Source organism: Setaria italica, chromosome IX (assembly GCF_000263155.2).
Source record: "Setaria italica strain Yugu1 chromosome IX, Setaria_italica_v2.0, whole genome shotgun sequence".
Classification (NCBI taxonomy): domain Eukaryota; kingdom Viridiplantae; phylum Streptophyta; class Magnoliopsida; order Poales; family Poaceae; genus Setaria; species Setaria italica.
Window position 1 is genome coordinate 4,860,926 of NC_028458.1, and position 26,898 is coordinate 4,887,823.

The following is a 26,898-nucleotide window of genomic DNA, read 5'->3' on the forward strand; positions in this document are numbered from 1 at the left end:
TCGAGCGCACGATGCCAGAGTTTGTAAGCCAACCAGCTATTTGGCATTGAGAGATGCCAGAGCGTGACCTGAACAACCCAAATTGCATGCCAATCCAGCGGATGACTGGCTGACTGCACGTTCCGAGGCCCCTTCTCCAACGGCCAATGCCCGACCTGACCACACTACGTTTAGTGCATACGGTGAAAACATGGAAAACGAAAAGAGATCGTGAGGTGTCACTTGTAACTTGTAACGCTATAAGTATATATTGACACAATGCAAACAGAATGGCTACACTTTCTTTTAACTATTCCATCAATGTCCACGACAATTCAATAAGTACAAAAATTGTTAGTATATGTGCGTATGATCTCTTTTGGAGGGCGTCTTAACCCTTGAGCCTCTCGATCTCTACACTGTATTGCTTCTAATCCATTTTGTGGCAACCCATTTCTCGCCCTTGATCACGGGGCAGCTACCGTGAAGAGAAGTCTGCGACAGCAGTTCAAGCGCAAGTTAGCAGCACAAACTATCCAATGTTAAGATCTGGATTTGTCGTGCACTGAATTTAGTGTTGCAAAGGAAACGAATTTAGAGTCTAAACCCAAATTTAGCATATAGTGCAGATGAAAGAATGGACATGAGTTCATACTGAAGTGTACACTTAAGAGAACAGAGCGCAGGACCAATTAGATCGGCTAGCACATACCGGGTCAATGGTGCCATTTACCATAAGGGAGTAAAACAAGAGTCCATCACCCTTCCTTGGTTTTACCTTTAGGCCAATGCAGTCTTCATAGTTATAGCCTATATTCATATTCTCCCCATTCTGCAAATCAGTACAGGATGAAATTATAATCAGCTAGTGAAAATATACAGAAAACTTCCTTGGCACTCACCTCATATGGGAACATTGTTTCTCCCCCTTCTTCGACATCCGTGAGATAAAGCAAGAAAGACGCTACCTGAGAAATTGCATTTCAATAGTTCCTTAGTTACATTGTTTAATCAAATAATTTAACTCAAATTACTTGTCTCCAGAATTCAGGTAGATTAGCACATTTCTGAAAATCCAGTGTGCTTGTGATTGTGTGAAATCAAAGACAGGCAAATAGAAACCCAGCAGATAAACATTTGCTAATGTCAGATGTAGGATTCATGTGGGGCAAATGGACATGTTATCAATAGCTAGCACTTTTTAATGCCTGTCTTCTTTAAAGAGTAAAATTCAATTCGCGCATCACAACAAACGTTCAGGTTTAGCAGAACACAAGCAGAACTGCGACATACCCTTTGATTTTTTTGTGGACCATACTGGGCAGGGTCAAATGCATCATAATGTGAAGCATACCTTTGTCCAATCTCATACCGCAGGACATTAAAGGGCTGCAAGGTACCATAAAAGTAAAATCAATCAATAAAATATTATAAATGCTCATTTTTATGCCTTTTTCTAATCAATTCTGAATGATCCAAAAAATTATGTCCTTTTCAATTGGGGAAAAACTCAACAGTTACACAAAAGAATATAACATTTCATGGAAGGTCGAAACCTAAAACCACAAACACTATACAAACTTCCCATTAAATCCTACACTGTAAACAAGAATACTTTTAAAGTTATATTTGCATATATAAAAGATAATACTTTAATTATTCGTTAAGCAGTTATCCATATGCCTGTACGAATTAGGAAACCAAAGCAAATTTATGCTTCAAGAGAAACCCAGTATGCAACAGATAGAATAATGTACTTACTTTAGCAGCCAAAGTATGGTAGCACTTAGCAGAAATAATAAAATCAACATCGATTATATCTTCAGCTTTTAGGTTGGGGCTATTGCTTCAAATATTTCATTTTTCCCTTGTAGATCACTATCTTACTTAATCCCTCGTTATTTTTTACTATAACTATCTTTTGGTTTGTGTTTGTCCCCCACTGTGCTGGTTCTCATCAGAACAAAAAATTTGTTCAAGAAAAGGGAGTATAAAAAAGAAAGGGGCACATGCAGATTCCTAGCGATAATGAATTCTCTGTCCCACTCCCACCTGATTGGAACACAAAATGTGGCATACAAATGCAAATATTATGTAGTACCTCCCCATGATTTCTGGGTATCATGGTAGCCCTTGCAATCTTCTTCTCAACTTCTGCAAGGGTTCCAGTTGGGTCTTCATTGGCACTGAGGAATGTTCCCGAACTGTTTGGCATAAGAAATCGCCATTAGTTCAATGGGAGTCAGATGATGCTACAAGGGTATAATTATTTTCATGATTATGTGTGGAAGACATATTGGGTCTCAAGAAAATACAGTTCAAGAAAACTCAAAAGGTCAGCAAAACAAATATCCATCCAACATTTGCTCCTAAAAATAGGCAGTTCTGATATGATATTGCTCATTGCAGCAGGTGCACAATACACAGAAAAAATTACTGCACAATCTTTCCACAGTAATAAATGTGTACCAATTTCTTAACCTATTTGGCTTCCAAATATGAAAGGGGCCTATTAAGAATCCTTTACTAGAGTTACTCTTGGACTGTAATGTTACCTTGTCCTGATTCCTTTGGTACTCTCTGTAGTTTCTCCTCTCCTCAGGGCTAACGTTGATGGTGCAAGTCTTTCCTTTGCAGTTTTTACTATATTTTCACACTGTTCTGATGTCGCAAATTGTGGAAAGTACAATGCACGAGGCTGCCAGCTCAAAATCTGCTAAGAGTTCAGAATACATTAGTAAAGCCGCACTCATGAGGTTCCCGAACATAATGACAAAGGGGCAAAAAAAAAAACAATTCTAGTGAATCTGTGGCTATGGTGTGATAGGTAACAGAAGAAATGAATTCTTACCCTAAAAACTAGATGCATGAGCCATGAGCCAAATGGGAGATGCATGTATTGAGTAACGGCGAGTAATCTAGGGTGTCTAAGTAAATTGTTCACATGACATCAAATCAATATATCCATTCTTTACCCAAAAAATTACCCTCAATGTAGCAAATTGCCTACACAATTGTACAATCATAAACATATCAGGCATGTAACAGAACCTCAATACGCTACATCCATGCACTGCAACAACTTTTTCTGAGTATCAGGAACCTACATCATCCACACGATGGCAGAAACACAGGCACACTTTGGATTGGTGAGGGTGCCACGAAATTCTTAAACACCCACACCTCTTGCATTTCTTCTTATATCAGGACGCGTACACAACCTCTCCCAGATTCAAAATGTCAAGTTTCCAACCATGATTCCATCAACAAGCAAGCCCAAGAGACCATGACACTTGTATGCACGCAACAAACCCTGAACTCCGCCACAATCACATGCTAGTTATCAGGGCATCACACTAAAACCGTTGCACACAAGGTACAGTCCAAATTGGGGAAACAAATTACACGGAAAAGTCAATTCACCCCAAGTGATTCCCTGCGTGAAATATCACAACAAACTACCCAACACACCAATGGTGCCCACCAAAGGAATGTAACCGCCAGAAGCAATCCATTCACCGCTTAGCGTAAAATCCACGAAAAAACACAGGTGCACGCTCCAATGCCCCCTCGCCACGGCATGACATCACGCCGAACGTTAACAAAGCAATGGGCAAGCGACGACGGGGCGACCGGCCGACGCGGGGGCGGAATCAGAACGAGACATCACCTGGTATGGGATCAAGGACGGCGCAGCCTCGCCGGACTCGCCGAAGGGCATCTCGGGCAACGCCGCCTCCAGCAGCCGCTCCCTCCGCACCGGCATGTCCGCGTCCTCCGGATCCTGCACGGCAACCAGCGCACCCAGATCAGGAACGGCGCAAACGAGGCAGCAACCGAATCGGAACGCGGCGCGGCGGGGCTCGCCGCCGCGTACCTGGGTGAAGAGGAGCGAGCCGAAGAAACCGGCAAGGAAGAAGAGGGAGCAGGAGAGGAGCACCACGGGCAGCCGCAGCCGCGTCCGCATAAGACCCACGCCGCCGGCGCCTCCGCCGGCGGCCCTGATGACGCCACCTCCCTTCATTCCCGCGTGCAAGCCGCCTCTCGTCTGACGCGTGTGGGTCGGGGATCGGGAGGCGAGGAGCAGAGGACGAGCCGGCGATGAGAGGAGAGGTTGCTCGCGTCACGAGAGGAGGCGGGGTCGTCTTCCTCTTAATCTCTGATAGGGAGCGAGTATTTCTTTCGTTCGTCGGGTGTCGGAGCACTGACGGGTGGGACCAAATCGACGAAAGACGGGCGCGGCGCGCTACAGCGGAAGGTCACGTGTCAGCAAAGAATACAGGTCCGTTACGGTGGGCCCAAGCAAAATTTTCCGAAAGGCACACAAGTCACAGGTGCTGCTGCGCGTGAGTGCGTTTCGTACTTTACAGTTGACACTTTGGTACCTACCTTATGTACAAACGGTTCACAGTTGACGCCGAATACTCCCTCCGAATTCAATCTTATTAAAAATATATTATAAATATACAAAAAATATTTTGTTAAAGCCATGCTAAAATAATTTTAATAATAAAACAAGTCACACCAATAATATATTTACATAATGTTTTGAATAAGATGAATAATTAACGTATTGTTGAAAAGTTAATGGTGACAAATATTTAAGGATAGATAAAATAACTCATAGATTTGGTGCCTTAAGTATATCTTATATATTTATTTCTAGTAATTCACATAAATATTTTGTCAAAAGGACAAATGATCAACAATTAACTTGTAAACTAAAAAATGTAATTTATATTTGTAAAGGGAGCTTGGACAACCAGTATTACATAAACACGGATGGAACATGCCAAATACAGCTTGCAATACGACATGGGTGGGGTGCGAACATGCCCAGTTACTGCAGTGGTAAATTAACAAATTGACGAGGATCAACAGACAAGGTATGGTTACCAAGACAGATAACTGACTCGTAAGTCATAGTCTTGGTTTCAGTAGTCCAAATGCTTACAAACGCATCTAAAGAAATGGTTACAAAGGAAAGGTTTCAACTACATCGGTGAGATCTTCATAAAATATCTTATTGGTTCACTATTTTCTTTTCCATGATTCCTGTATCCCTCAACGCAGTATTAGAAGAAAAAAAACTCATGTTCTTGTTTCGCAAAGCCATAGCTAGCACATTGCTGGAGCCTGGAGGCATAGAGCAGCTTCAGGTGGCGACAGACCAAACAGACCTGTAGTTGTAGACTTGCAGCCCAGCGCGGAGAAATGTACACAGTTAAGAGTGCGATTTTCATCAATCAAAACCTAAATTCAGAGACCCGCCATAAACAAATATATCAGCATAGGCGTGTAACTCATCAAAATAAAAAAAAATGGCATGTGCAACACCAATCTACCCACAGGATACTTCCAAACTAGACCTTTCTAAGAAGAGACACAGTTGCAGGTATAAAATGACTTGCTTTTCAAATTAGATAAAGTCATACCAAAGTCATTCGTGTAAAGTGCTAACAACCACGCCTCAAAAAAGTTCCAGATAACATGATAGTAGTCCTGAACTTGAACTGCACCTACCTGAACATGTGGATGCCAGCTTGGCAACTTCATGACCTATATGCTCAAATTTAGCAGGTGCAACCTCCTGTTTTATTGATCCAATGTAAAATCAATATGAATTGGTTCTCACAAACTCCCTTAAGCTGCACAATTGCAACAGACATTAGATGGCAAAGCATAGTTGTAGTTCAGGAAGGTTTGAATTTATATTCTTACAAACATATAACAGATGTGCAATTTATAATATGTGCAAAATGGTGGATACCGGATACCATCATCTATGTATAAGTTACCTGCCACTGCTAAACCAGCTAAAACTAATGGTATAAACTGAATTTAAAGATGTTGAAATGTAGGGTTCTAGCTATATTACCATCATATCAGCTATTTCATCGCACGATCCACAAACAATGCCATCATGCTCTCTATTCAATGGGCAGCACCACAGCAGCCTCAGACATATGTCCTTTCAGTTATCATTTCAAGAAAGCTGCATTATTTCCTAACACACTGTACAGTGCAACACTGACAAACAGCTGCTCGAAGATAGGATGAAACGGGGTGACACCACAGCTTCAGGCAAGTTGTTAAAGCAAGATGGTGATTCCACAAACAACTAATGTCATGGTGTCCTCATGCCAATCCCCTTCTCCCCATTTACAATTTTTTTTAACAACTGAAGAATGTGAGATAGCGGCAATTGCAGGAAGTTGCTCATGTTCCATTGTCCTCTTCTAGCATCTTCAAGATCCAAAGATCTGTAAGCAAGAGCGACAAGGTACATTGCTGGATGCAATCTCCTGCAATTCCAGATTGAAAATCTGAGTTAAAGATAACATTGTGGATTCACAGCTGTACCGCACACAAAGATATCAACCAAATAAGCCAATCTTAGACAGTAAAATACTTGTAAAACTTACTTTTCAGAATGTTCATTTAAGCCATCCCACTGTCTCTGAGATGGAATTGTCCTCCCTTTCTTGTCTCTCCCATATGTCTCAATATACCACCCACCAATGTCATGCATGTAACAACGAGGCTCAAAGAGCCAATACCTGCAAAAGAGGAACTGTATAAGAGGACTGGTCGTCACCTTCTAGAATGATATTGGAAAAGTTTCTTCATACTGAGATGACTTTTGCATCAGATGTAACTGGTTGCACAGATAACTTGTTGCGTCCCTTAAAAACCAAGGCAATGCATAGTTCGGAGTACTATTGTTTTCTTTAACAAAAAAGGGATGGCGTGTTACTTTAACAAGGACAACTGCTCAGGTCCTTTAACCAGAAAGTCTAGGACCATTTGTCAATTTGCATTTACTTGATACGAAGACACACTTAAAAAAAAAGTTGATTTACGTCCATATCCCTGCCAATCACGTATGTAGCAGGACAAAACATGCTATTCCAGGATATCTTTCTATTTTGCAAGGAATATATGAAAACACACATCAAATTCTTGTTGGGCTGCATTAGATCTTCTAAGTTATCTAACCTAAAGTTTCAACTTAAGGCTTGTGCCCATACCATTGCTTCATCAACATTTCAATCATATTTGGAAAGACTAATTTTCATGGTTCAATCAATACAGAAAAAATATGTGCCTATAGAAAGGTATGAATACCTGCTAGGTGGCAACCGAGCCCTACTACATCGGCACTCACAGGGTGAAACTTTATCTCCAACTTGATACCAGTGCATGTGTTTAACCTGTGTAACATATGGATGCAGCAAACATATAACACAGTAAGAGCCCAAAGACAACCGTTCATAAGCAAATTTTGTACATGTAACAATTTGCATAGGCTAGTTGGTCCTGAAATAATAAGTGATTGGGAAATGTGTTCACATTTCATACCATCAATGTCCTGTGTTTCATAATTACGTGCGTCTTTATGCCACGGCCATCATAGACACAGCAAGATCCTTCCTCCCCAGTGGTGGCTAACCCAGTAATTGTGCCTAGGAGAAGATGCTCTTGCATTAAATCAGATGCATCCGCATTAGGAACAAGATATACATGAATGTGATCTTCCACATCCGAATTGTCAATGCAATTGCACTTTGGGCTCCTAGTTGCAGTTGCCACTACTTTCCCACATATGCGCAACTCAATATCCTTGAAGGCATCCGATGAAAGAATATCATCTTCATGCCCCTTTTCTTTCTTGTGGATATCAACAGGATTCATCGACGCTGGATCTTTATTCGCGTTTCTTGAAACATTTGGAGTAAACCCAGAAGCTCTAAAACCAGACTGTGTCAGCTTCTCATGACAAGCATATGACAGCTCCTTGACACTATCAGCCACACTAACAATACCAAACAGATCACGGCCAGATACAATGTGCAATAGCTCAGACGTCTCATACACAGACCTCTCTTCCGCTTCAAAGCAATCAGGAAGGACATCCATGGTCTCAACATCAGGGCCATAGTATGCAGCGTGGATTGCTGTGTACAGTTCACTTTCAAGCCTATCAAAATAACCTGAGCCGGTGGCAAACCGCTTCTTGGTAACAATGTCATCAATGGTAAGTCTATACCATTTCAGCCACTCAACAACATTGCTCTGTCTAGGTACCACAATGCCTGAGCCTGAACCACTTGGATAGACAAACTGAGATGGCCTAGGATGCATGTGCACAACTCGCCTCTGCGATCGGAGGTAGCTATCGTAGTGAGCCCTTCTCTGCGAATCCGATAGGATCTGCAATACGCAAGCCTGCTAATGAGCTGCTTTTCATGATTCTGATTGCTTAACAGGTTGCAGATCAAGCAAGCTAAGCGTTAACTTGCTGACCAACAAAATTAAAGCTGGAGAAAATTTTTTCTACCAGAGTAGGAACATATAATGATCGGCTGCACCCTCAGTAGGGAAAATCACACTGCCAGTTGCCATTTCGCTCCAGAATCAATGGGTTATGGTAAAATTGGAATGCCCAGGGTTAGCGATTATAGCTTGAGAGTCAAATTTCGTTAAATACCTCGTAGGCTGCGAGGATCTGAAGGAAGCGTCGGGAACCGGCGGCGGCGGCGACGTCTGGGTGGGTCTCCTTCGCGAGGCGGTGGAAGGAGGCCTTGATCTCGGCGTTGGAACTGGTCTCCCCGACCCCGAGGACCTCGTAGGCGCTCTTCCCCGCGAGCTCGTCGTCCGACGGGGCTGCGGTGCTCGCCGGCCGGCCGCGCCACGCGAGAGTAGGGAGGGCTGCCTCGCCGCCGCCGATGCGGGGGAGGAGTCGTCGCCGGAGCTCCACCACGCGAAGCGCCATTGAGTTCGCTCTTCGCTGCCGCTGCGGATTCTGTCGAGTGGGCCCGAGTGACGTAGACAACTAGACACCGAAGCGCCATTGAGTAGCTCTTCACTCGCAGAAGACGATGGCGACGCAGCTCTCTTCACGGGCCGGCCCAACATCATATTTGGGTCGGCACCAGGCCTAAGGCATTTTTCGTTATTGGGGAAATGGGAATAACCGATTATATACTAGTCTACCACTAGTTTTCTGCAATTTAGAATATGCAGAAAAAGGTCTCGTGCATACCGCATACTTGCCTAGTGGATCGTTGCGATTTGTCCACGATGTACAACGACAGTATGGTCTTGTATAAACAACAAGAACAGAGGGAATGCGATACAATGGAAACACAAACACCAAAATTACCAATACACCCGACTCAACAGAAACAAAAAATGCAGTCATCTCGCTGGCGTCGATGACCAACGCTGGGACCCTAGCGAACACCGCAACCGCAACACGTCCATGCCTCTGCGATTCCTGCGAAACCACACGTAGTAATCTCCTGCGACGCACGGGCGTACGCTAGCCTTGCTCTGACAAACCCGACGCAGCACACACTACGGCTGCTCCGCCGACTCGCCGCGGGAAAAATGGCACGTGCGTTCAACTTCGACAGCCCCGTAATCCTGACGTGGACGGCCCTAACATTCCCGGGTTTGCTTCGCCGACGGCCATATCCACTCGCTGCCGGCCGAGACAAGAATCCACAAACTTTTTTCCTTTTGCACATAAAAGAATCCAGATACTACAAATCTAGGAGTACAATGCAATGCAGCTTTGCGCAAGGTACGAACACGCTCTGCTCTAGGCGAGGCGACTGGCCTCGCGCAGCCGCGCAGAGAGAAAGAAATGAGCGGAAAGATGATACGCGAGCGGCGGCCGTGCTCCTCGTCGGGGCCCGAGCTCTGACCCGCCCGCGTGACCCGTGTCTGCCCGGCTGCCTGCCCCGCCGCGGCCCACGCACGTCTGCACTGCACGCTCGAGCGGTCGGTCACGGGCTCGGGCGGCCGGCGCAGTGCCGTCCACTCGGCCACTCCGATCTGACGCAACGCGAGTAGGCGGCCCAACAAAGCTGGCTACACTCGGCCGCAGAAAAGCAAACCGAAAAGGATGACGCCGTGGTCCCCGGCGTACTACCACTGTGGCAGCGCGTCGTCCTCTCCAGCCGTGTTCACACCGGGAAGAAAGAGAAAGGAGCCCCAGGGTATCGGGTACGGGAGTCGGTGCTCGCGTATTTCCGCGTCGAGGCGTTACTGCAGCCGACATGCGAACGGTACGTCGCGCCATGAATGACGGCGCCGGTGAAAGCATGCTCACTACTCGCTAGTCTCTCAGCAGAGCAGGGAGGCCCGGTGCGACTCGCAAGCCACTAGCAAGCACAAGAAATGACGAGTGCAAGATCTATAACGGTCGATGAAGCTCTGACATCTCATGCGGATCAGGGCTTCGATATCACGCGCCCACTTTGGGCCCACACTGCACATTAGCCCAAAGCCAGCCGGCCCACCCCGAGACCTCGGCCCTCTCGCTCGAGCCTAGCGCCCAGCCGCCTTCTTCCTCTCCGGTCCTCCCTTCCACACCGCCGCATCCGAAATTCCCGCTTCGGCGCACGTTCCGGGTGTGAACCGTCACGCGGCGAGGGCGAGGCAAAGCGCAGCGCCTTTCGCCCGCTTTCCCCACGGCCCCGCTCGTCCGGGTCGATCCGGACAAGCAGTTGCTTCTGTAATCGTGGACTCGCGGTTGCGCTAGGCAACAGCAAGCCAACATGGGTTCGGCCAGGGATGTTGTTCTCTAGCTCATCACTCGCTCGCGGCCAGCCGTGCCGCCATCCAAGCCGGTGACGACGCACTCCGACCGTCCGACGCCCCACGGCAGGCAGGCACCCACCACCACGCCACCATCATCTCCAGCCACCACCAGCAGCAGCAGCATTACGAGAGATCACCTTGCTAAAGATATCGTTATCTATCTGAAAAGCTTCAAGAAATCATTCCTCGCGCCTTTACACGGATTGCGCGGATATCCGGAGGCATTGCCGGGGAAACGGAAGAAACTCACCGCCACGGGCATCAGTTTCTACCTGGTCCTGAGGCAGAGGCTCATGGGCGGGGAGGGAGTTAACAATTCGGGCACGACGGGCAACCGCTACAGGACGCTGGGCCAGTAAACGCTTTCACGGTTCGCGAGCAAGCATCTTTGGCTCCGGGCTGGAACGGTCATGTGGTGGTGATGCCCAAGCCAAAAGATAAAAGCGGCCAGGCCATGTGCAGCCACCCTCTCCTTCTCTCTCTCCTTCTCCTCCGTCCACCTCCGCTCCCGTCTCACACCTTCCTCCCCCCCTCCGTCCCTCCCCGCCCGATCGCTACTGCTGAAGCACAGGTCCGGTCCATCTGCTCCCTTTGTCCTGTTGCAATCATTCGGCCGCGTTCTTGGTTTCTATAAAACCACTGTCCCGATCTACCCCAGCCTCACTGCCATCGCCACTCCGTTGGCCTCGCTCACTCACTCACTCACTCACAATGTGGCGCCATGGCGAGAGATGCGTGATCCTTGCTGTGGCCGCCGCCGCACTTTTGGTGGCGGCGGCCGCGGCCGGGCGGGACGGCCGGCAGACGTACATCGTGCATATGTCCCACTCGGCCATGCCGAATGATTTCGTGGAGCATGGCGAATGGTACGCGGCGTCGCTGCAGGCGGTGTCGGAGGCGGCCACCGTGCTCTACACCTACGACACCCTCGTCCACGGCTACTCGGCGCGGCTGACGCGCGCCGAGGCCGAGGCGCTGGAGTCGCAGCCCGGCGTCCTCATCGTCAACCCGGAGGTGCGGTACGAGCTGCACACCACCCGGACGCCGGAGTTCCTGGGGCTGGACGGCACGGACGCGCTGTTCCCGCAATCGAGCACCGGGAGCGACGTCATCATCGGGGTGCTCGACACCGGCGTGTGGCCGGAGAGGCCGAGCTACGACGACACGGGGTTCGGCCCCGTGCCGGCGGGCTGGAAGGGCGAGTGCGAGAAGGGGAACGACTTCAACGCCTCCTCCTGCAACAAGAAGCTCATCGGCGCGAGGTTCTTCCTGACGGGCTACGAGGCGGCCAAGGGCCCCGTGGACACGTCCAAGGAGTCGCGGTCGCCGAGGGACAACGACGGCCACGGGACGCACACCTCGAGCACGGCGGCCGGCGGCGCCGTCCAGGGCGCGGACCTGCTCGGGTACGCGGCCGGGACGGCCAAGGGCATGGCGCCCCGCGCGCGCGTCGCGACGTACAAGGTGTGCTGGACGGGCGGGTGCTTCAGCTCCGATATCCTCAAGGCCATGGAGGCCGCGGTGACCGACGGCGTCGACGTGCTCTCCCTCTCCCTCGGCGGCGGCACCGCGGACTACTACCGCGACAGCATCGCGGTGGGCGCCTTCAGCGCCATGGAGAAGGGGATCTTTGTGTCCTGCTCGGCAGGCAATGCCGGCCCGGGGGCGGCGACGCTGTCGAACGGCGCGCCGTGGATCACCACCGTTGGCGCGGGGACCATCGACCGCGACTTCCCCGCCCATGTCACCCTCGGCAACGGCAAGAACTACACCGGCGTGTCCCTGTACAGCGGCAAGCCACTGTCCACCACGCCGGTGCCGTTGATCTACGCCGGGAACGCGTCGAACAGCAGTATGGGCCAGCTCTGCATGTCCGGCAGCCTCATCCCGGAGAAGGTCGCCGGCAAGATCGTCCTTTGCGACCGCGGCACCAATGCTAGGGTCCAGAAGGGCTTCATCGTCAAGGACGTCGGCGGCGCCGGCATGATTCTCGCCAACACCGCCGCGAACGGCGAGGAGCTCGTGGCAGACGCGCACATTCTCCCGGGCTCCGGCGTGGGGGAGAAAGCCGGCAACGCCATTAGAGACTACGCCATGTCCGATCCGAAGGCGACGGCGACCATTGTGTTCGCCGGCACGAAGGTCGGCATCCAGCCGTCTCCCGTGGTCGCGGCCTTCTCGTCGCGGGGGCCGAACACCGTGACGCCCAGCGTCCTGAAGCCGGACATCATCGCGCCCGGCGTGAACATCCTCGCGGCCTGGTCGGGCTCCGTCGGCCCCTCGGGGATCCCCGGCGACAGCCGCCGCGTCGGTTTCAACATCATCTCCGGCACCTCCATGTCGTGCCCGCACGTGAGCGGCCTCGCGGCGCTGCTCCGCGCGGCGCACCCGGAGTGGAGCCCGGCAGCGATCCGCTCGGCGCTGATGACGACGGCGTACAACGAGTACCCCAACGGCGACGGCATCCTGGACGTGGCCACGGGCCGCCCCGCGACGCCGCTGGACGTGGGCGCCGGCCACGTCGACCCCGCCAAGGCCGTCGACCCGGGCCTGGTGTACGACCTCACCACCGCCGACTACGTCGACTTCCTGTGCGCCATCAACTACGGCCCGATGCAGATCGCGACGCTGACGAAGCGGTCCTCCGACGGGTGCGTCGCCAACCGCACGTACGCGGAGTCCGCGCTCAACTACCCGTCCTTCGCCGTGGCGTTCCCCGCCGCCGGCGGCACGGTGAAGCACACCCGCACGGTGACAAACGTTGGGCAGCCCGGAACGTACAAGGTGACCGCCAGCGCCGCCGCCGGCAGCACCGCGGTGAAGGTGTCCGTGGAGCCGTCGACGCTGAGCTTCAGCAAGGCCGGCGAGAAGCTGAGCTACACGGTGAGCTTCACGGCGCCGGCGATGGCGTCGGGCACCAACGGGTTCGGCCGGCTCGTCTGGTCCAGCGACCACCACGTGGTCGCCAGCCCGATCGCGGCGACATGGAACTAACCGGTGGCTGTAGCAGACTAGCATCGCTTAGCAGAAGCGTACTAGATCTCGAGATAAAACCAGAGCGAGATGGCAACGACTAAAATGAGCGAGCGCCATTCTCGAATGCGAGAGAGACGGTGGAAGGATGTCGTCCAAGAGTGTTGTTGTATCAGTCAGTCGATTAGGGTGGCGATTTCAACGCATGTTTCCCCGCCTCTCCGGTGTGTAAGCTGCCGGTGTACTCTGTAACTGACCCGATTGTCGTGAAGCAGCAATTAAGCAAAATATCTCACTGTATTTAGCTGTTCAGGAAGTGATTATTGGTCCTAAACGACTGCGACTGATACAGATGCAGATGAACGCCTCTGACGATCTGTCTGCATCTATCCCCGTTGCATATTGGGGACATTTGGAAGGAGGGGGCTAAACTCTCATATCGGATGTTCGGATACTAATTAGGAGGATTAAACATAAGCTAATTACAAAACTAATTGCAGAACCCCTAGGCTAAATCGCGAGACGAATCTATTGAGCCTAATTAATCTATCATTAGTGAATGGTTACTGTAGTACCACATTGTCAAATTATGGACTAATTAGGTTTAATAGATTCGTCTCGCGATTTAGCCTAAAGGTTGTGTAATTAGTTTTATAATTAGTCTAGATTTAATACTCCTAATTAGTGTCCAAACATTTAATGTGACGGGGGTTAAAATGTAGCCCCCTCCTCCCAAACACCCTATCAGTTTCCCGTTCTTGCTACCAAACACGTTGCTCGACCCACTGTTACCATGTTTATCTCCCCTCCAAGTTGCAGAATCTGAGAATAGTATACTCCAGCTCGCCGACAGCGGTCGGTCTTAGGTGGACTCCAGCACTCGATTCCCAGATTGGGAAAAACCTTTCGCTCTCTGTTAAGGCTTGCCCAACTTTCATATGTTAAAATTACTGTAGCAACAATGTAGCATTTCGTTTGTATTTGTAAATTATTATCTAAATATTGACTAATTAAGCTTAAAAGATTCATCTTGCAAAGTACAACAAAATTGTGCAATTAATTTTTGATTTGCATAGTGCTAAAGTTGGGATTTTGAATTCAACTAAACATGGCCTAAAGGCCAGGAGGAGTAAACCCTACGCAGAAAAGCTGCCCCAAATTGTCAAGAGTACAGGATCACTAGCGTAATCACGTCGCATATGCATGCCGCGCAGGCAGCCGTGACATTGGCACGGACCTCCCAACAAGTCAACATCATCTAAAAGGGGCAAGAGATCTCCCGGTCCGTTAGGCCATTAAATTCCGCGCCGCGATGGCATCAGCATCAGCGCCATTGATGGAAACCCGCTGCCTCTTCCTCGCCGGATTACGCCGCCCAGCGCCCAGACAAGTAGCGGGGAGCCGGCCATCACCTGCTCCCGTGCTAGTACTGCTCCCATACGGGGCGCTGCGCATGTGAGCGGCGAGAGGGAGCCCCGTCTCGCTGGTGGCGTCCGGCATGTCCGGCATCCACGGCGCGCTGGCCGGTGGTGGCCGGAAAGGACAGGTGCTCGCTTTCTACTACCGCCCACATGCCCGTGCCGCTGCAGCCTCCCCCTGCCTCGCTCACATGCGCGCCCCCCGTGCGGTGGTCACAGGCGGGCATGACGAGCTGATGGATGGATAGATCACGGGCGGGGACGGGCCGTAGATATTTCCTCGCGTTTCGTCTTCCAGACGCGTGACCACTGCTGGATTATAGCCTGTTCGTTCATCGCGGCGGCCGCCGTGAAAATGGCATGGGATCGGCGTGGTTCCGGTCGAGAACCGCCGCTGCCACCACCCACCGGGCAACCAATCCCCGTATCCCGGGGCGCGGAATTTAATGCGGCGAGCAAGGCAAGGCAGAGCGCGCGGCGTCCGGACTCCGGAGCGAGCGGCGATCTCGTACGGTTCAGGCTCCAGCACGCTCGCTGTACGCCTGTACGCCCGCCGCCCCCGACCCATACGGCCAAACCCATGCCATGCCCCCACGGCGCGGCGCCATTATTCTAGCCGTTCGTTCAGTCGTCTTTGCCTGAAATCCAAGCAACGGGCGCACTAAGGTTTTTCCCGTTGCGGAGGTTCATGTCGCGATTTTTAAGAGGACTGTGTTGATAAATGAAACCAATTTTTCTAATGCAAAATTTCATTTCACGATTTTATAAACTGCGTATTCCATTTAATTGTAAGGTATGTGATTGGATAATGATCATATGAATCGAAACTTTAGCTCTCAACGCTAGTTTCATCCGGTTTCATAGTTTTAGAAACAGTGCATACACAATTTCATCTTGACGAAACTTCTTTCTTCTCTCTTCATAATTACGTTGCCATGTCATCACATATGCTGATGTGTCATCGTATAATATGCATGAAACCTCTACGAAACTTTCACTAGGATTAGTCTAAGGGGGTGTTTGGCAGCACTCCACTCAAAAAAATAGCTCCACTCCACCACCTTCACAAAACTCTCTGCCAAACACATCCAGCTTCATCAACTCTAACTCAAAAAAAAGATGAAGTTGAGAGCCGAATCCACATTCTTTTTCGAAGTATCTCGAGGAGTGCTCCAAAAATACTAGTCAGACCTCCTCGTAGGTTAGTAGGTTAGTGGGTAATGACCCACCATGAACGCCCGCTCTTCTTTCTCTCCGTTTTTCCCCTCAGGCTGCGCCGCAGTCGCCTACTCTCCGCCGGCTGTCGGGGCCGCTCCGCCGCCCGCGGGTCGCTCTTTCGCCACCCACGGCCTCCGCCGCCAACGCGGCCCGCGAAGCCGCTCCTCCGCGGGTCGGGGCTACTCCTCGGCCTCCTCAGCCTCCGCCGCCGACGCGCCCCACGGAGGCCTGCTCCCGGAGCCCGAGGAACTGACCAGCATTGGCAGTGGAGGGATCCCCGCAGCAGCGCCGGTACCGCGAGGCCGCGCCGCCCTTGAGTTGGATGGGGAGCGGACGCTAAAGTAGTCGAGGTCCGCGAAGAGGGCCTCGGTGCCGGTGAAGCAGAGGAGCACGCCGCCGAGGGAGACCCAGGTGTCGCGACCGTTGCGGCGGGAGTAGTCGCATCTTTATTAAATTGATTGACGAAGTCACTGGAACCAATAAACAATGTTGACGCTGATGAAGAAACAGATCGAGAGAGGGAGAAGATCAAGACAAGGTGCATCTAGCACATCGCTGATGAAGAAACAGATTGAGAGAGGGAGAAGATCAAGGCAAGGTGCATCTAGCACATCGCTGATGAAGAAACAGATCGAGAGAGGGAGTAGATCAAGGCAAGGTGCATCTAGCACATCGCATCAGTGCACTGCTTGAAGCAGATGGATTTGCGTGTCCAGCAAATTGCCGGCGAGTGCGCAGACGCGGTCGAGCTCGTCCTTGAGGCGCGCGTTCTCGATGCGCAGGTGCTGCTACTCCAGGGACACCTCCCCGAGCACGGTCACCCTGCCGCATTTGGCGAAGATGGGGTTGCGCATCGCCACGCAGAGAGGAAGAGGAGAGAAATGACGAGAGAAGGATACGTGGGTCCATTCACAATTGGTAAAATAGACTATTTATAATAAGTCCTCATGTTTATAAAGCTGGATTAGGGCCTGTTTGGTTATGGTTGCTTATTCATAAGCAACTTAAAAATAAGCAAATAAGTTGCTTATAACCCAAACACTCTTGCTTATAGACTTGCTTATAAGTTGCTTATGCATAAGCAAATAAGCAATTTTTGAGTTGCTTATGGTTGCTTATGGGGCACTTTTACACCTCCTACCCTCATTCTCTCTCCTCTCTCCCCTTTCTCTCTCCTCTATCCTGTCACCACTCAGACCGCCAGTTCCGCCCGCCGCCGCCGCTGCGCCCTCCGCCCGCCCGCCTCCGCGCCGCGCGCCCGCCGCTCGCGCCCCGCCGCGGCCCGCCGCTCCCGCTCGCGCCCGCCGCCCGCCCGCCTCCGCGCCGCCGCCCGCCCGCCGCTCGCGCTTGGCCGCTGCCCGCTTCTTCTGGCGCCAGCCAAGGACTAGGAGCTGGTAATTACTAGGGGTAGTGGAAAATGGGATGGCAGGGGCAAATGTGTCAATAGCAGTGTTATTTATTGCAAATAAGCAACCCAAACCAAACACCTAGACTTTATAAATAAGCAACTACAATAAGCAACTTATAAATAAGCATCCATAACCAAACAGGCCCTTACACGTACAATAACTCCATCTTTTTCTAGAGTTGGTAGAGTGGAGCAGGAAAAATATGAAATTGGTAAAGTGAAGCTGATTTTTTTGAATGAAGTGCTACCAAACACCCTACGACGGTGTTATTATTGTTAGCACTCCAAGAACGGCCGTGGTCATCACATCACACTACAGAAGATGCCTACGGCTACGGCTGCCTTCTATAGTGCGATACCGTGATGTACCGGGAGTCTGGAGCCAATGTTTCGAGCGCTAGGCTTGATGACACGTTCAAAAGAAAAAAAGAATGACACATTAGTTTATATTACCATGCATCCATGAATTCCATGACCAAATCTTGCCTTTGTTCGCCTAAATCTATCATTTTCAGAAGTACGTACACAGTTGAGTCATAAACCTTTTCAGGTGAAAAAAACACCTAGGCATATTCTGGTATAGTAACTAGAAAAACCAAGGCCCGCTCGTATGGCCCTCATCTGGGCAGCAAATTAATATTAGCATAATCCATTCAAAAATTTTAATATTAGCATACTCAACGTTACGTTCATGGATGGCTCAGCTGGATTTGTTTCATCAGCCAGCTTCAGTCTCCTTTGCACTTGTTGATCTTTTCATTCCCAAAATATTCAGAATGGCAGATGGGTAAATGGCTTCAGAAGATACTCTTATTTATCATGGCTCAACCAAAGGATTCCAGAGAGTCAACAGTTTAAGCAAGAATAAAATCAATACCCTAAAAGCAAATAATCTTGTGATCTTGCAACAGAGAAGCCATGGCGAGGGGGAGATACCAGTAGTTCACACCCCCAATGCACATGAATTTCACAAGAATTCTGCAATTCGTCCATATCAGTGTGAAATTATTTCACCCAAATTGGCCCAACTGCACCGCAACAGAAACAAAATGCCACATTGTTTTGGACACTGGAATGATCTCTAAAATGAAAGTTTGACCATCAATTCCTCCTGCAGTGTATATGTAGAAAACAATAGAATAGCATTACGACAGAAGTATTATCTTTAGATGAGCCTTCTCACATTATTTATGTTCGGTGCAAAAATATCATACAGATATTGACTGTCAGAACTGAACTAGATGGACTGCACACAAATTTGGCCAAAAGATGCTTTCAAAAAATATCATCTTCAAATCCTCTGAATTTAATTACAGCTAAATTTCCCTAAGGCTCAAGTGATGTAAAATGGTACTGGACCAAAAGCACAAGATGTTGAATTTTATACCAGAAGTACAGATGCAAGAACACTCAGTAGTTGAACATCTAACGCCGTATCACAATCACCTGCTTGGCTACTTGTTCTACAGCAAAACAGTATTCACCATTTTGTCTTTTATGATTTATCTAGCTTTTACACAAGACAATTCCAACTGGCTTCGCAAAAGAAAAAAGAGAGAACATGATATAGTCTGTCTCATGTAGCAGCGGAAATTCAGTTCAGTAGAAAAAAAAACATTAGCTATTCATTTGGCTTACCTTTCTTATCTGCACAGGAACGCCAAACATGCAATCCACAGCTTTCTAGAGAAGGTCTCATTTTTTAAGGGAAGCAGCAACTTCAACAACATGGAGCTAGTTGTATGCTTGTATTGCTTGTAAGAGCAACTCCATCCATCATTTTAAATACTCGAGCAACACGATGCCCCTTTCCATGGACCAAGTGCTCAGACTAGTACCAATTTAGAGGTAGCAGTGACTTGTGCCTGAACAAGTTGTCACAAGCTCTCTAGTTCAGAAAATGGACACTTGTGGCTGACACCGGTTCTTGCAGGATTCTTGCACCTAACAAGTCCTCTTGATCCATGGATCACATGGAATTCATCTCTTTTAGAGGACTCAAGTCTCTGTCTTACAATGCAACAAGTTGCCAGTGAGCTAATTTAGGCATGAGTTGTTTGATTGTAATGATTGAGTGAGATGTCAATAACAAGGCCAGAGCTTGGATGGGAATCCTGTGATCCTTCAACTTCAACTGGGAACATTTATCCATAAAACCTAAACAGTAACCGCATAGGCTGAACAGCTGGAGTGGCACATTAAAAGCATGAACCCTGAAGAATACCAGCAATGGAAACTCAGATGTAGATTAACAAATAGCATTGCAAATTAAGAATGAATAAACAAGAGCAAGCATTTGGAGCATTAACCCTATTCTAATCACGTGTGTCAGAATGGATGACAGGTGCAAGCGTTCATACCACTGGAGAAGCGAAGGATCAGGATCGATCAATCAAACAAAGGTTCTTGAATGAGGATCTTCATTTTCTCAACAAGAAAGTCAAGCACATCCTTCCTTCCTTCTTTCAAAAGCAGCTGCCTCAGCTTGCCAAATGTCGAACCAGGAGGTCTAATGCCCTTCTCTATCATATCTTCAAGCAGGACACAAGCTTGGCTAACCTCACCCTTGTCACACAGACCATTGATCAGCACGGAGAATGTGTGCATGCTTGGAAGAAACTGCTTCAACCTCATGTACTTCCATACCTTCAGTGCCATCTCTATTTTATCATTCTCACAGAACATCTTTATCATCATGGTGTAAGTATCAGAGTCCGGTTGGCAGCGTTTAATCATGCTGCGGAAGACCCTGTATGCCTCATCATCCTTCCCATGGCTAATCAGAGTATTTAGGATGATGTTCCAGGTCCTTGAATTCGGTGTGATTCCATGGCCTTCCATGTCATCCATGACTCGAAAGGCATTGTCAAACTTCTTCACTTTGCAGAAGGCAGTGACGAGCGCGTTGTACACAACAACATCAGGCACAATTCCATCCTTCTCCATATCCAAAAATGTTGCAACAGCATCCTCGATCCTCATCTCAACTCCATACGTATGCACTAAGACACTGTATATGAAGGTCGTCGGTTGGCATCCCCTGGAGCTCATGTCATGCACAACAAGGACAGCCTCCTCAATCCTGCCCGCCTTGCAGAGTGCATCAACCATGATACCATATGTGACGATGTCAGGTTGGCAACCAGATTCAAGCATCTCATTGTAGACCTCCCGCATCTTTGGGAGGTTTGGTGCTCTCCCCCAGCCCTCAAGCAAGATGCTATAGGTCTTGGCATCAGGAGTGAACCGATTATTCATCTTGTCAAAGATCTCCTGGGCCTTGCGCACATTCTTAGATTTGCACAGCGCACAAAGCAAGCTGTTGAAGGCAGCGAGGTTGGGGGCAACACCGTACTTCTCCATGACATTGAACGTGTAAACAGCCTCATCGAACTTCTGTGCCCGGGCATATTTGCGCATGATGATGCAGAACGTCTCGACATTGGCCACGCCCTCCTTGCGCATGATGGCCACGACGTCCCACATGAGCTGGTACTGCCTGATCTTGGCGAGGGACGCGACCACCGTGTGGAAGGAGCGCACGGTGTGCGCGCACCCACCGCGCTTCTGCCTCCGTGCCCATTCAAAGAAGCGGTACGCAAGCATGCCAGCATTGTCAAGGCGCTCCAAGACACGCTCCGCGACCTCCGGTGTGACGCGGAAGCCGCTGTGGTCGAGCTCGTGCTCCAGAGCCGAGGCCTTCCGGCAGGAGATGATGAGCTTGCAGAGGCGCTTGGCTGGGACTAATGCATCCACCAGAACCTCGCCACTAACGCTGGCCGCGCCTCCACTGCTAAGCATTCTTACGAACACCTTGCGTGCCTCCAACCAGGTGTGGCGGAGTCCACCCATTTCGCTTCTGGCACCCACCCAAGGCGCTGAGGGCGGTGAAGCGATGGCGCAGCTCGGCCACTCAGGTACAGGCTGCACCTACCGCGCGCCGCAGTGCGGTCCTGGCCTACCGCACTCGCGGCTCCCGTCCCCGGGCGCCCTGGAACGCTGGAACCACGCGCGCGGCGCGCCCACTCCCTGAGCCGCGCCTACGACAGTCGACGGTGTGCAGCAGGAGAGCGCGCCCTCCCGGAGCCGCGCCGTCAGCCCGTCACCGTCCGCGTAGCTGGGCTGCTAGGGACGCCGGTGTGCAGCAGGTGGCGCCGTGGCGGTGTGGATCGAGCGAGAGGGAGTGGCCGACGTCGCTGTTTCAACTGCCTGCGTGGTTTGGGGGTGCGGCGGCTAAGGTGTCTGCGGACCGGTAAGCCTCTAAGCCCGGTGAACTGAATGGGCCCAGATAGGCCTAGTTGGAAATCAAAAGGCCCAGAGCTCGTGAGCAAAAACCTCAGAGAGGGCGAGAAATGGGGGGGAACTCAACTGCTCGACCCAAAAAAATGGCGGCGGCGCCGGAGAGCAAGGAGGGCAAGTCGCCGGAGGAGCTGCTCTGCGCGGCGGCGAAGTCTGGTGACGAGGATGAAGTCGCTAGACTCCTTGCTTCAGGAGCTGACGCGACCCACTTTGATGCCGCCGGCTTGACCCCCCTCATGCACGCGGCCGCGGGGGGGCACGCCGCCGTTGCGCGCCTCCTCCTCGAGTGCGGTGCGCCATGGAACGCGCTCTCCCCCTCGGGCCTCTCCGCGGGGGACCTCGCATCCGAGCCCGACACCTACGACCTCCTCCTCGACCACGCGCTCCGCTCCGAGCTCATCCTCGGTACCGTCGCGCGACGACAGGCGGCCCCTGCGAACGCCTCCGACAGCGCCCCCGCTGAGAGCTACCTCGAATCCAGGGTCTCGTTCAGCGAGGAGAGGGTGATGGACGCGGAGAGCAAGGCGGTGATGATGGCGTGGGAGCGGCCGCTGATGGAGGCGCACGCGCGGGCGGTGTGCCAAGGCGGCGGCAAGGTGCTCAACATTGGGTTCGGGATGGGGCTCGTGGACGAGGCGATACAGCGGTACGAGCCCGAGGAGCACACCATCGTCGAGGCCCACCCAGAGGTGTACGCGCGGATGCTCAAGCTCGGGTGGGGCGAGAAGAAGAACGTCAGGATCGTGTTCGGGAGATGGCAGGACGTGATGCCGCAGCTCGGATCTTATGATGGTATGAGAAATTTTTTAACTCTGCCTATTCAGTTCATTGCTGTCATGTTTGATCTTTGATGTTGCGATGATTGCTTGTTTGGGGATAAGTTTCCATGTTGAGGAATGTTGTAGTTCTAGGCGTGTCTGCAGTAACATTTACATGGGTTGCCTTACTGTTGGCATGCTCTAGCAGAGGAATTGAGAAGCACGGAAAAGTTGGGCAAAAGGTGAAAGAAGATTGTTGCCTTTCTATAATGCTATATGATTTAGCAATAGCTGTTTCTCTGTCTTTGTGGCCTTTCTAGAATGTCATAGGATTTTGTTAGATTCACAATTTTGATGAATGGTTGAAAAGGCAGCTTTAGTTTTCCAGTTGGTTTTGGTGGTTGTTTTGTCATACAGTACAAGTTTGTTAGAACTTAGAACAGAGAAGTGTCTAAAAAACTATAATAATATAGTGAAAGCTTTCAGATTCGTGCTGCTAAAAATTTTCAGAGGTGAGTTTGGACCTTTCACAGCAGAAGAATCAGCACACAGGCTTCTTGTGCATAGCCTGGCATGGCACCAGGAAACCTTGTTTAGCTTCAACTCCAATGTAGTAATTTGCAACACTGCGCACAGAACTAACAGTATTATTTTTCTTGATGAATTTATGTTAAGGTGGTCCCTTGTTTAAACATGTCATTAAATTTTGAGTATCTTCATCCATTGAAGTAATAATTGTGGTGGGGCACTCTTCACTAATCATTGTGATTCTCCTTAGAGCTAGATTGAATGAGAAAAGTAGTTGGCAAGCGCTTAGGCCATAGGTCCTCTTTGTGATGCATGAATATAATGGAAAAGGAATGACAAAAACACTGGAAATGCACAACCCCTGTCATGGCTATTTTAAATGGCCTTAAAACCATGCCAACGAACTACGGCCACACCACAAGGGCAGGGATAGCTGGAGATAGAAATTCTTGATCTACTTCTTGTTTAATCAAAAGAGTTACAGTCCCATCCTTATATAGATGGAGTGACTTGACTCCTAAGAAACCAATCTCTAGAATTAAGGAATGAAGTCAATCTAATCTTGTCTCAAAATAATAAATCTAATCTGACCTGGGCCCTAATGGGCTGCACATAGCAGCCCCAGAGTAATGTAGTAGAAAACATAGGAACAGATAGAGGAAATAACGTTTTGGATAGATTAGTTGAAAAAACGCATGAACTTGGAAGATACTACAATACTTATAAACCAATCTGATGTGTGATACATTTTACGCAACAAGCAATCACAAAGTGTGAAAACCAATACCTGAGAATCTGTCTGTTCTTATTAATCTGCTTTGTCCGTATCTCTTTCTCCATTTTCCCCCTCATAGCTCTTATTAGGTGAGGAACACAAGCACCTAAACCAGCATTCTTTCCTACCAAACAGCACCACACTCAAATTTTCCATAGAAATGGACCCTTTCTTTTCCCCATGATTTTAATCGTTTTTGAGTGTCCTACAGTAGATTGTTTGTAGCAGATATGTTCAAAATAAGTGATTTGAGCTTCTGAGTTCAAGCATAGTTTCTATCTCGATTGTATGGATGCTTGTTTCTACATCATGCATTTTCATACTTTATTTATCAGCAGAGATAGTAATGCCATTGAAGATTTAGATAATGCTTGTCAGTCATCGTTTTGAAATTGTAATGCTGAATAATATATGTTCAAATAGAAGATGTGAAGTGCATGACAATTCATTGAATTCAAGCACTAGTCAGCATTCTTTGTGGATAAATTGTTGAATTATGAGCGCATAGTTCCTCAATAAAATCTAGTTTTGGATATGTCAAGTCATGTGCAGTTTGCCGTCTTTGAGACTTTGACTTACACATACATCACTAGCCTTTTTTCAATTATTTTAAAGCATCAAAGGAAAGCAAGAAAGCAATCTGAAAGTCTGCAACCAACTATGCTGAAAGTGTTCGGTATGATAGCTGAAAATGATATGTAACTGCTGACGTGATGATGACCTCCTCTGATTGTTTTCTTTAAAGAAAAAGTTCTTAATCTATTTACCATCAGAGATGAATATGAATCCACACACAGAATAGATAATTAGATACTGCCATCAAATAACTTGACTTTCCGACTACTAGTATAAAAACAGTTCGTTGCAAATTTGATCTGTATACTGCAATTGACAGACAAGGAATCCATCAGTAGACAGTAGTATTGCTGGGGAGTCTAGTAAGCTAATAAACTCTTCAAATGATATTTTAGGTAATCTATATTGACATGCTAAACTTTAAAGGAATTGGCCCAGCTTGTTTTAACTGGTTAGTGGAAAGCAGATCAAAATGCTAAAGCTATATGTTCGTACTTGGGACATGTTCTGTAATGACATTCTTTTTCTCACAGGTATATTTTTTGACACTTATGGGGAATACTACGAGGACATGAGGGAATTCCACCAACACCTTCCTAAGCTACTGAAGCCTGGAGGTATCTACTCATACTTCAACGGCCTCTGCGGCGACAACGCGTTCTTCCACGTGGTGTATTGCCAGCTCGTCGCATTGGAGCTGGCGAACCTGGGGTATTCGACGCAGTTCATCCCTCTCCCCGTGAAAGATTGCCTGGCCGATGAAGTCTGGAAGGGCGTGAAGCAGAAGTACTGGCAGCTGGACACCTACCACCTCCCCGTTTGCCAGTCGGAGTCAGAGGCTGAGTGAATTTGACGAAGTAGCCGGGGTATCTCTCTAATTTGCGTCTCAAGTTTGGGAACTCTTTTTCGCTACATTTGTTCAAGCATGCTGTGCTACAAAATAACATTCTGTCTCAGTTAAGGAGCTGAACTTTCTTTCGGCGTGTGATGGTTTCGCTTTCGCATGTTCTTGATGTGTGCATTTGGGTTGGGTCGATGGAAGCGAACTCCCGTGGAAGGTGGAAATTCAGTCCCTGGCAATCATTTTCCACGTCACGTTCGAGAAACGTGGTTCCAAACTTCCCGTTGCACCTACTGCAGACCGGTGATGTCTGGGTCGAGTGGTCACTGTCAGTTGTGGTATTCCACGATCATTCTTACTGCATTCCCGGCGCCCGGGTCGGTCATTGAAGAGGACTGGGGGTCAGAGAAGCCCCCAAAGCTGGAATAGTCGCGATTGCGTGACGTGAGTGGCCTTGCCAAGTCACCCGGTCGATGTCGTTGGTGAGTGACTGCTGAGCAATGCACGTCGTTGTTCTGGAACTTATCTTTAATTTCTGCTGGTGGTTTTCCACGCTTTTCCATGTCATGTTCTGGACGCTGCCCTTAACGATCTGCTCGCCCGGCAAGGCTGAGCACGGGCCTCGGGGCCTTCACGGCCGTTCGGATACTCGGGGTTCGGTACAGACTTCTCATCCTGTGCTCGCTGTAGGAGTAGCTATGTTGAGCTGCCAGAGCAAGAAGAAATATGGGAGTGAACTAGGCGTGGATGCTCCCCATCCCTGTGCCGCTAGGCGTATGGACTTGGAAAATTAATTATCAGGTTTAACAAGGGTTAGGTAATAATAATATATGATTTTAAGTTAAAATAGATAAAGCTAACTTGGATTAAGAAGGAAACATGAGAATGATGATCCATTACCACACTAGCTGTGCGCCGCCCCGCAAGTTACGATCACGACGCCCCACGTGGACGTAGCGTAGGCACAGTGCTCCATTCGTCGGACAAGCGTGGGCTGCGACCGGACTGGCGTTTGTTGGAAGCGTGGCACACGGAACGGAAGGCAGAACACAGGCGGAGTCGCTCTTGTTTCCACACGCGACGCGAGTACGCAACCGACCGCATTCCTCGGACTCGTGGGCCGCGACCGACTCGCCGGCGCAGTCGGATGCGACACGGAACGTGTTCACATCGGAGCGGGTAACGGCCTCCCCGTGCTAGGAGACGGGTTCTCAGATTCTATCGATCCACACCGGCCGATCTCGCTGACGACGTGCAGGTGCAGCGCATGTACTTGCCAGCGGAACTGATCTTTCGTTAACGAATCCTGCGACTGTGATGAAAGACATTTCCTTCCTCTGTTCACGCGTGAAACCAGGTATGGACGGCCACCGCCTGCCTGCCGTCTCCCAAGTGATTTAGCAGGTGTTTGATACCATGTGCTAAAGTTTAGCCTGTCATATCGGATATTCGAAGGCTAATTAGGAAGACTAAATATGAGCTAATTATAAAACTAACTACAAAACTGCTGAGCA

At 49.5% G+C, this 26,898-nt stretch overlaps 5 protein-coding genes across 6 annotated transcripts; 2 read left to right on the forward strand and 3 right to left on the reverse strand.

The window, feature by feature from the left end:
- Window positions 1–216: 216 nt before the first annotated feature.
- Window positions 217–4,500, reverse strand: LOC101759577 (probable prolyl 4-hydroxylase 9). The gene is made up of 9 exons (XM_004981616.4): window positions 4,369–4,500; window positions 3,857–4,225; window positions 3,650–3,763; window positions 2,535–2,692; window positions 2,081–2,183; window positions 1,273–1,368; window positions 882–947; window positions 692–811; window positions 217–474 (listed from the first exon to the last, which is right to left on the reverse strand). The coding sequence occupies exons 2-9, from the start codon at window positions 4,001–4,003 to the stop codon at window positions 394–396; spliced, it is 885 nt and encodes a 294-aa protein (XP_004981673.1). The 5' UTR covers window positions 4,004–4,225; window positions 4,369–4,500; the 3' UTR covers window positions 217–393.
- A 188-nt stretch (window positions 4,501–4,688) lies between these two features.
- On the reverse strand, window positions 4,689–8,818 carry LOC101760266. The gene is made up of 7 exons (XM_004981617.2): window positions 8,471–8,818; window positions 7,342–8,193; window positions 7,108–7,193; window positions 6,405–6,539; window positions 5,858–6,284; window positions 5,503–5,627; window positions 4,689–5,232 (listed from the first exon to the last, which is right to left on the reverse strand). The coding sequence occupies exons 1-5, from the start codon at window positions 8,753–8,755 to the stop codon at window positions 6,107–6,109; spliced, it is 1,536 nt and encodes a 511-aa protein (XP_004981674.1). The 5' UTR covers window positions 8,756–8,818; the 3' UTR covers window positions 4,689–5,232; window positions 5,503–5,627; window positions 5,858–6,106.
- A 2,249-nt stretch (window positions 8,819–11,067) lies between these two features.
- LOC101760671 (subtilisin-like protease SBT1.7) lies at window positions 11,068–13,875 on the forward strand. Its single transcript, XM_004981618.4, has one exon. The coding sequence runs from the start codon at window positions 11,302–11,304 to the stop codon at window positions 13,582–13,584; it is 2,283 nt and encodes a 760-aa protein (XP_004981675.1). The 5' UTR covers window positions 11,068–11,301; the 3' UTR covers window positions 13,585–13,875.
- Window positions 13,876–18,388: 4,513 nt separating this feature from the next.
- On the reverse strand, window positions 18,389–21,846 carry LOC101761074 (pentatricopeptide repeat-containing protein At1g77360, mitochondrial). Of its 2 annotated transcripts, XR_215769.3 has the most exons (3): window positions 19,968–21,846; window positions 19,246–19,820; window positions 18,389–18,718 (listed from the first exon to the last, which is right to left on the reverse strand). XR_215769.3 is itself a non-coding variant. In XM_004981619.3 (2 exons), the coding sequence occupies exon 1, from the start codon at window positions 21,457–21,459 to the stop codon at window positions 19,996–19,998; it is 1,464 nt and encodes a 487-aa protein (XP_004981676.1). In that variant the 5' UTR covers window positions 21,460–21,846; the 3' UTR covers window positions 18,962–19,820; window positions 19,968–19,995. The 2 variants fall into 2 exon arrangements, 1 of the variants encoding a protein (XP_004981676.1); XM_004981619.3 differs by lacking the exon at window positions 18,389–18,718 and having other exon boundaries at window positions 18,962–19,820.
- Window positions 21,847–21,913: 67 nt separating this feature from the next.
- On the forward strand, window positions 21,914–25,531 carry LOC101761593 (protein arginine N-methyltransferase 2). The gene is made up of 2 exons (XM_004981620.3): window positions 21,914–22,698; window positions 25,077–25,531. Exons 1-2 carry the CDS (start codon window positions 21,960–21,962, stop codon window positions 25,388–25,390), a joined length of 1,053 nt encoding a protein of 350 aa, XP_004981677.1. The 5' UTR covers window positions 21,914–21,959; the 3' UTR covers window positions 25,391–25,531.
- The last annotated feature ends 1,367 nt before the right edge of the window (window positions 25,532–26,898 follow it).

What these genes read in the sequence shown, in the direction of transcription:
- LOC101761593 (XM_004981620.3), top strand. Translation starts at nt 21,960, where the DNA reads ATGGGGGGGAACTCAACTGCTCGACCCAAAAAAATGGCGGCGGCGCCG. An exon ending in GCAGCTCGGATCTTATGATG is followed by an intron (nt 22,699 to 25,076) that starts GTATGAGAAATT and finishes TTTTTCTCACAG; the next exon opens with GTATATTTTTTGACACTTAT.
- LOC101760671 (XM_004981618.4), top strand. Translation starts at nt 11,302, where the DNA reads ATGTGGCGCCATGGCGAGAGATGCGTGATCCTTGCTGTGGCCGCCGCC.
- LOC101760266 (XM_004981617.2), bottom strand. Translation starts at nt 8,755, where the DNA reads ATGGCGCTTCGCGTGGTGGAGCTCCGGCGACGACTCCTCCCCCGCATC. An exon ending in AGATCCTCGCAGCCTACGAG is followed by an intron (nt 8,194 to 8,470) that starts GTATTTAACGAA and finishes TGCGTATTGCAG; the next exon opens with ATCCTATCGGATTCGCAGAG. An exon ending in TTAAATGAACATTCTGAAAA is followed by an intron (nt 6,285 to 6,404) that starts GTAAGTTTTACA and finishes CTGGAATTGCAG; the next exon opens with GAGATTGCATCCAGCAATGT.
- LOC101761074 (XM_004981619.3), bottom strand. Translation starts at nt 21,459, where the DNA reads ATGGGTGGACTCCGCCACACCTGGTTGGAGGCACGCAAGGTGTTCGTA.
- LOC101759577 (XM_004981616.4), bottom strand. Translation starts at nt 4,003, where the DNA reads ATGAAGGGAGGTGGCGTCATCAGGGCCGCCGGCGGAGGCGCCGGCGGC. An exon ending in TACCCAGAAATCATGGGGAG is followed by an intron (nt 1,369 to 2,080) that starts GTACTACATAAT and finishes GGTACCTTGCAG; the next exon opens with CCCTTTAATGTCCTGCGGTA. An exon ending in AAACAATGTTCCCATATGAG is followed by an intron (nt 812 to 881) that starts GTGAGTGCCAAG and finishes ACTGATTTGCAG; the next exon opens with AATGGGGAGAATATGAATAT.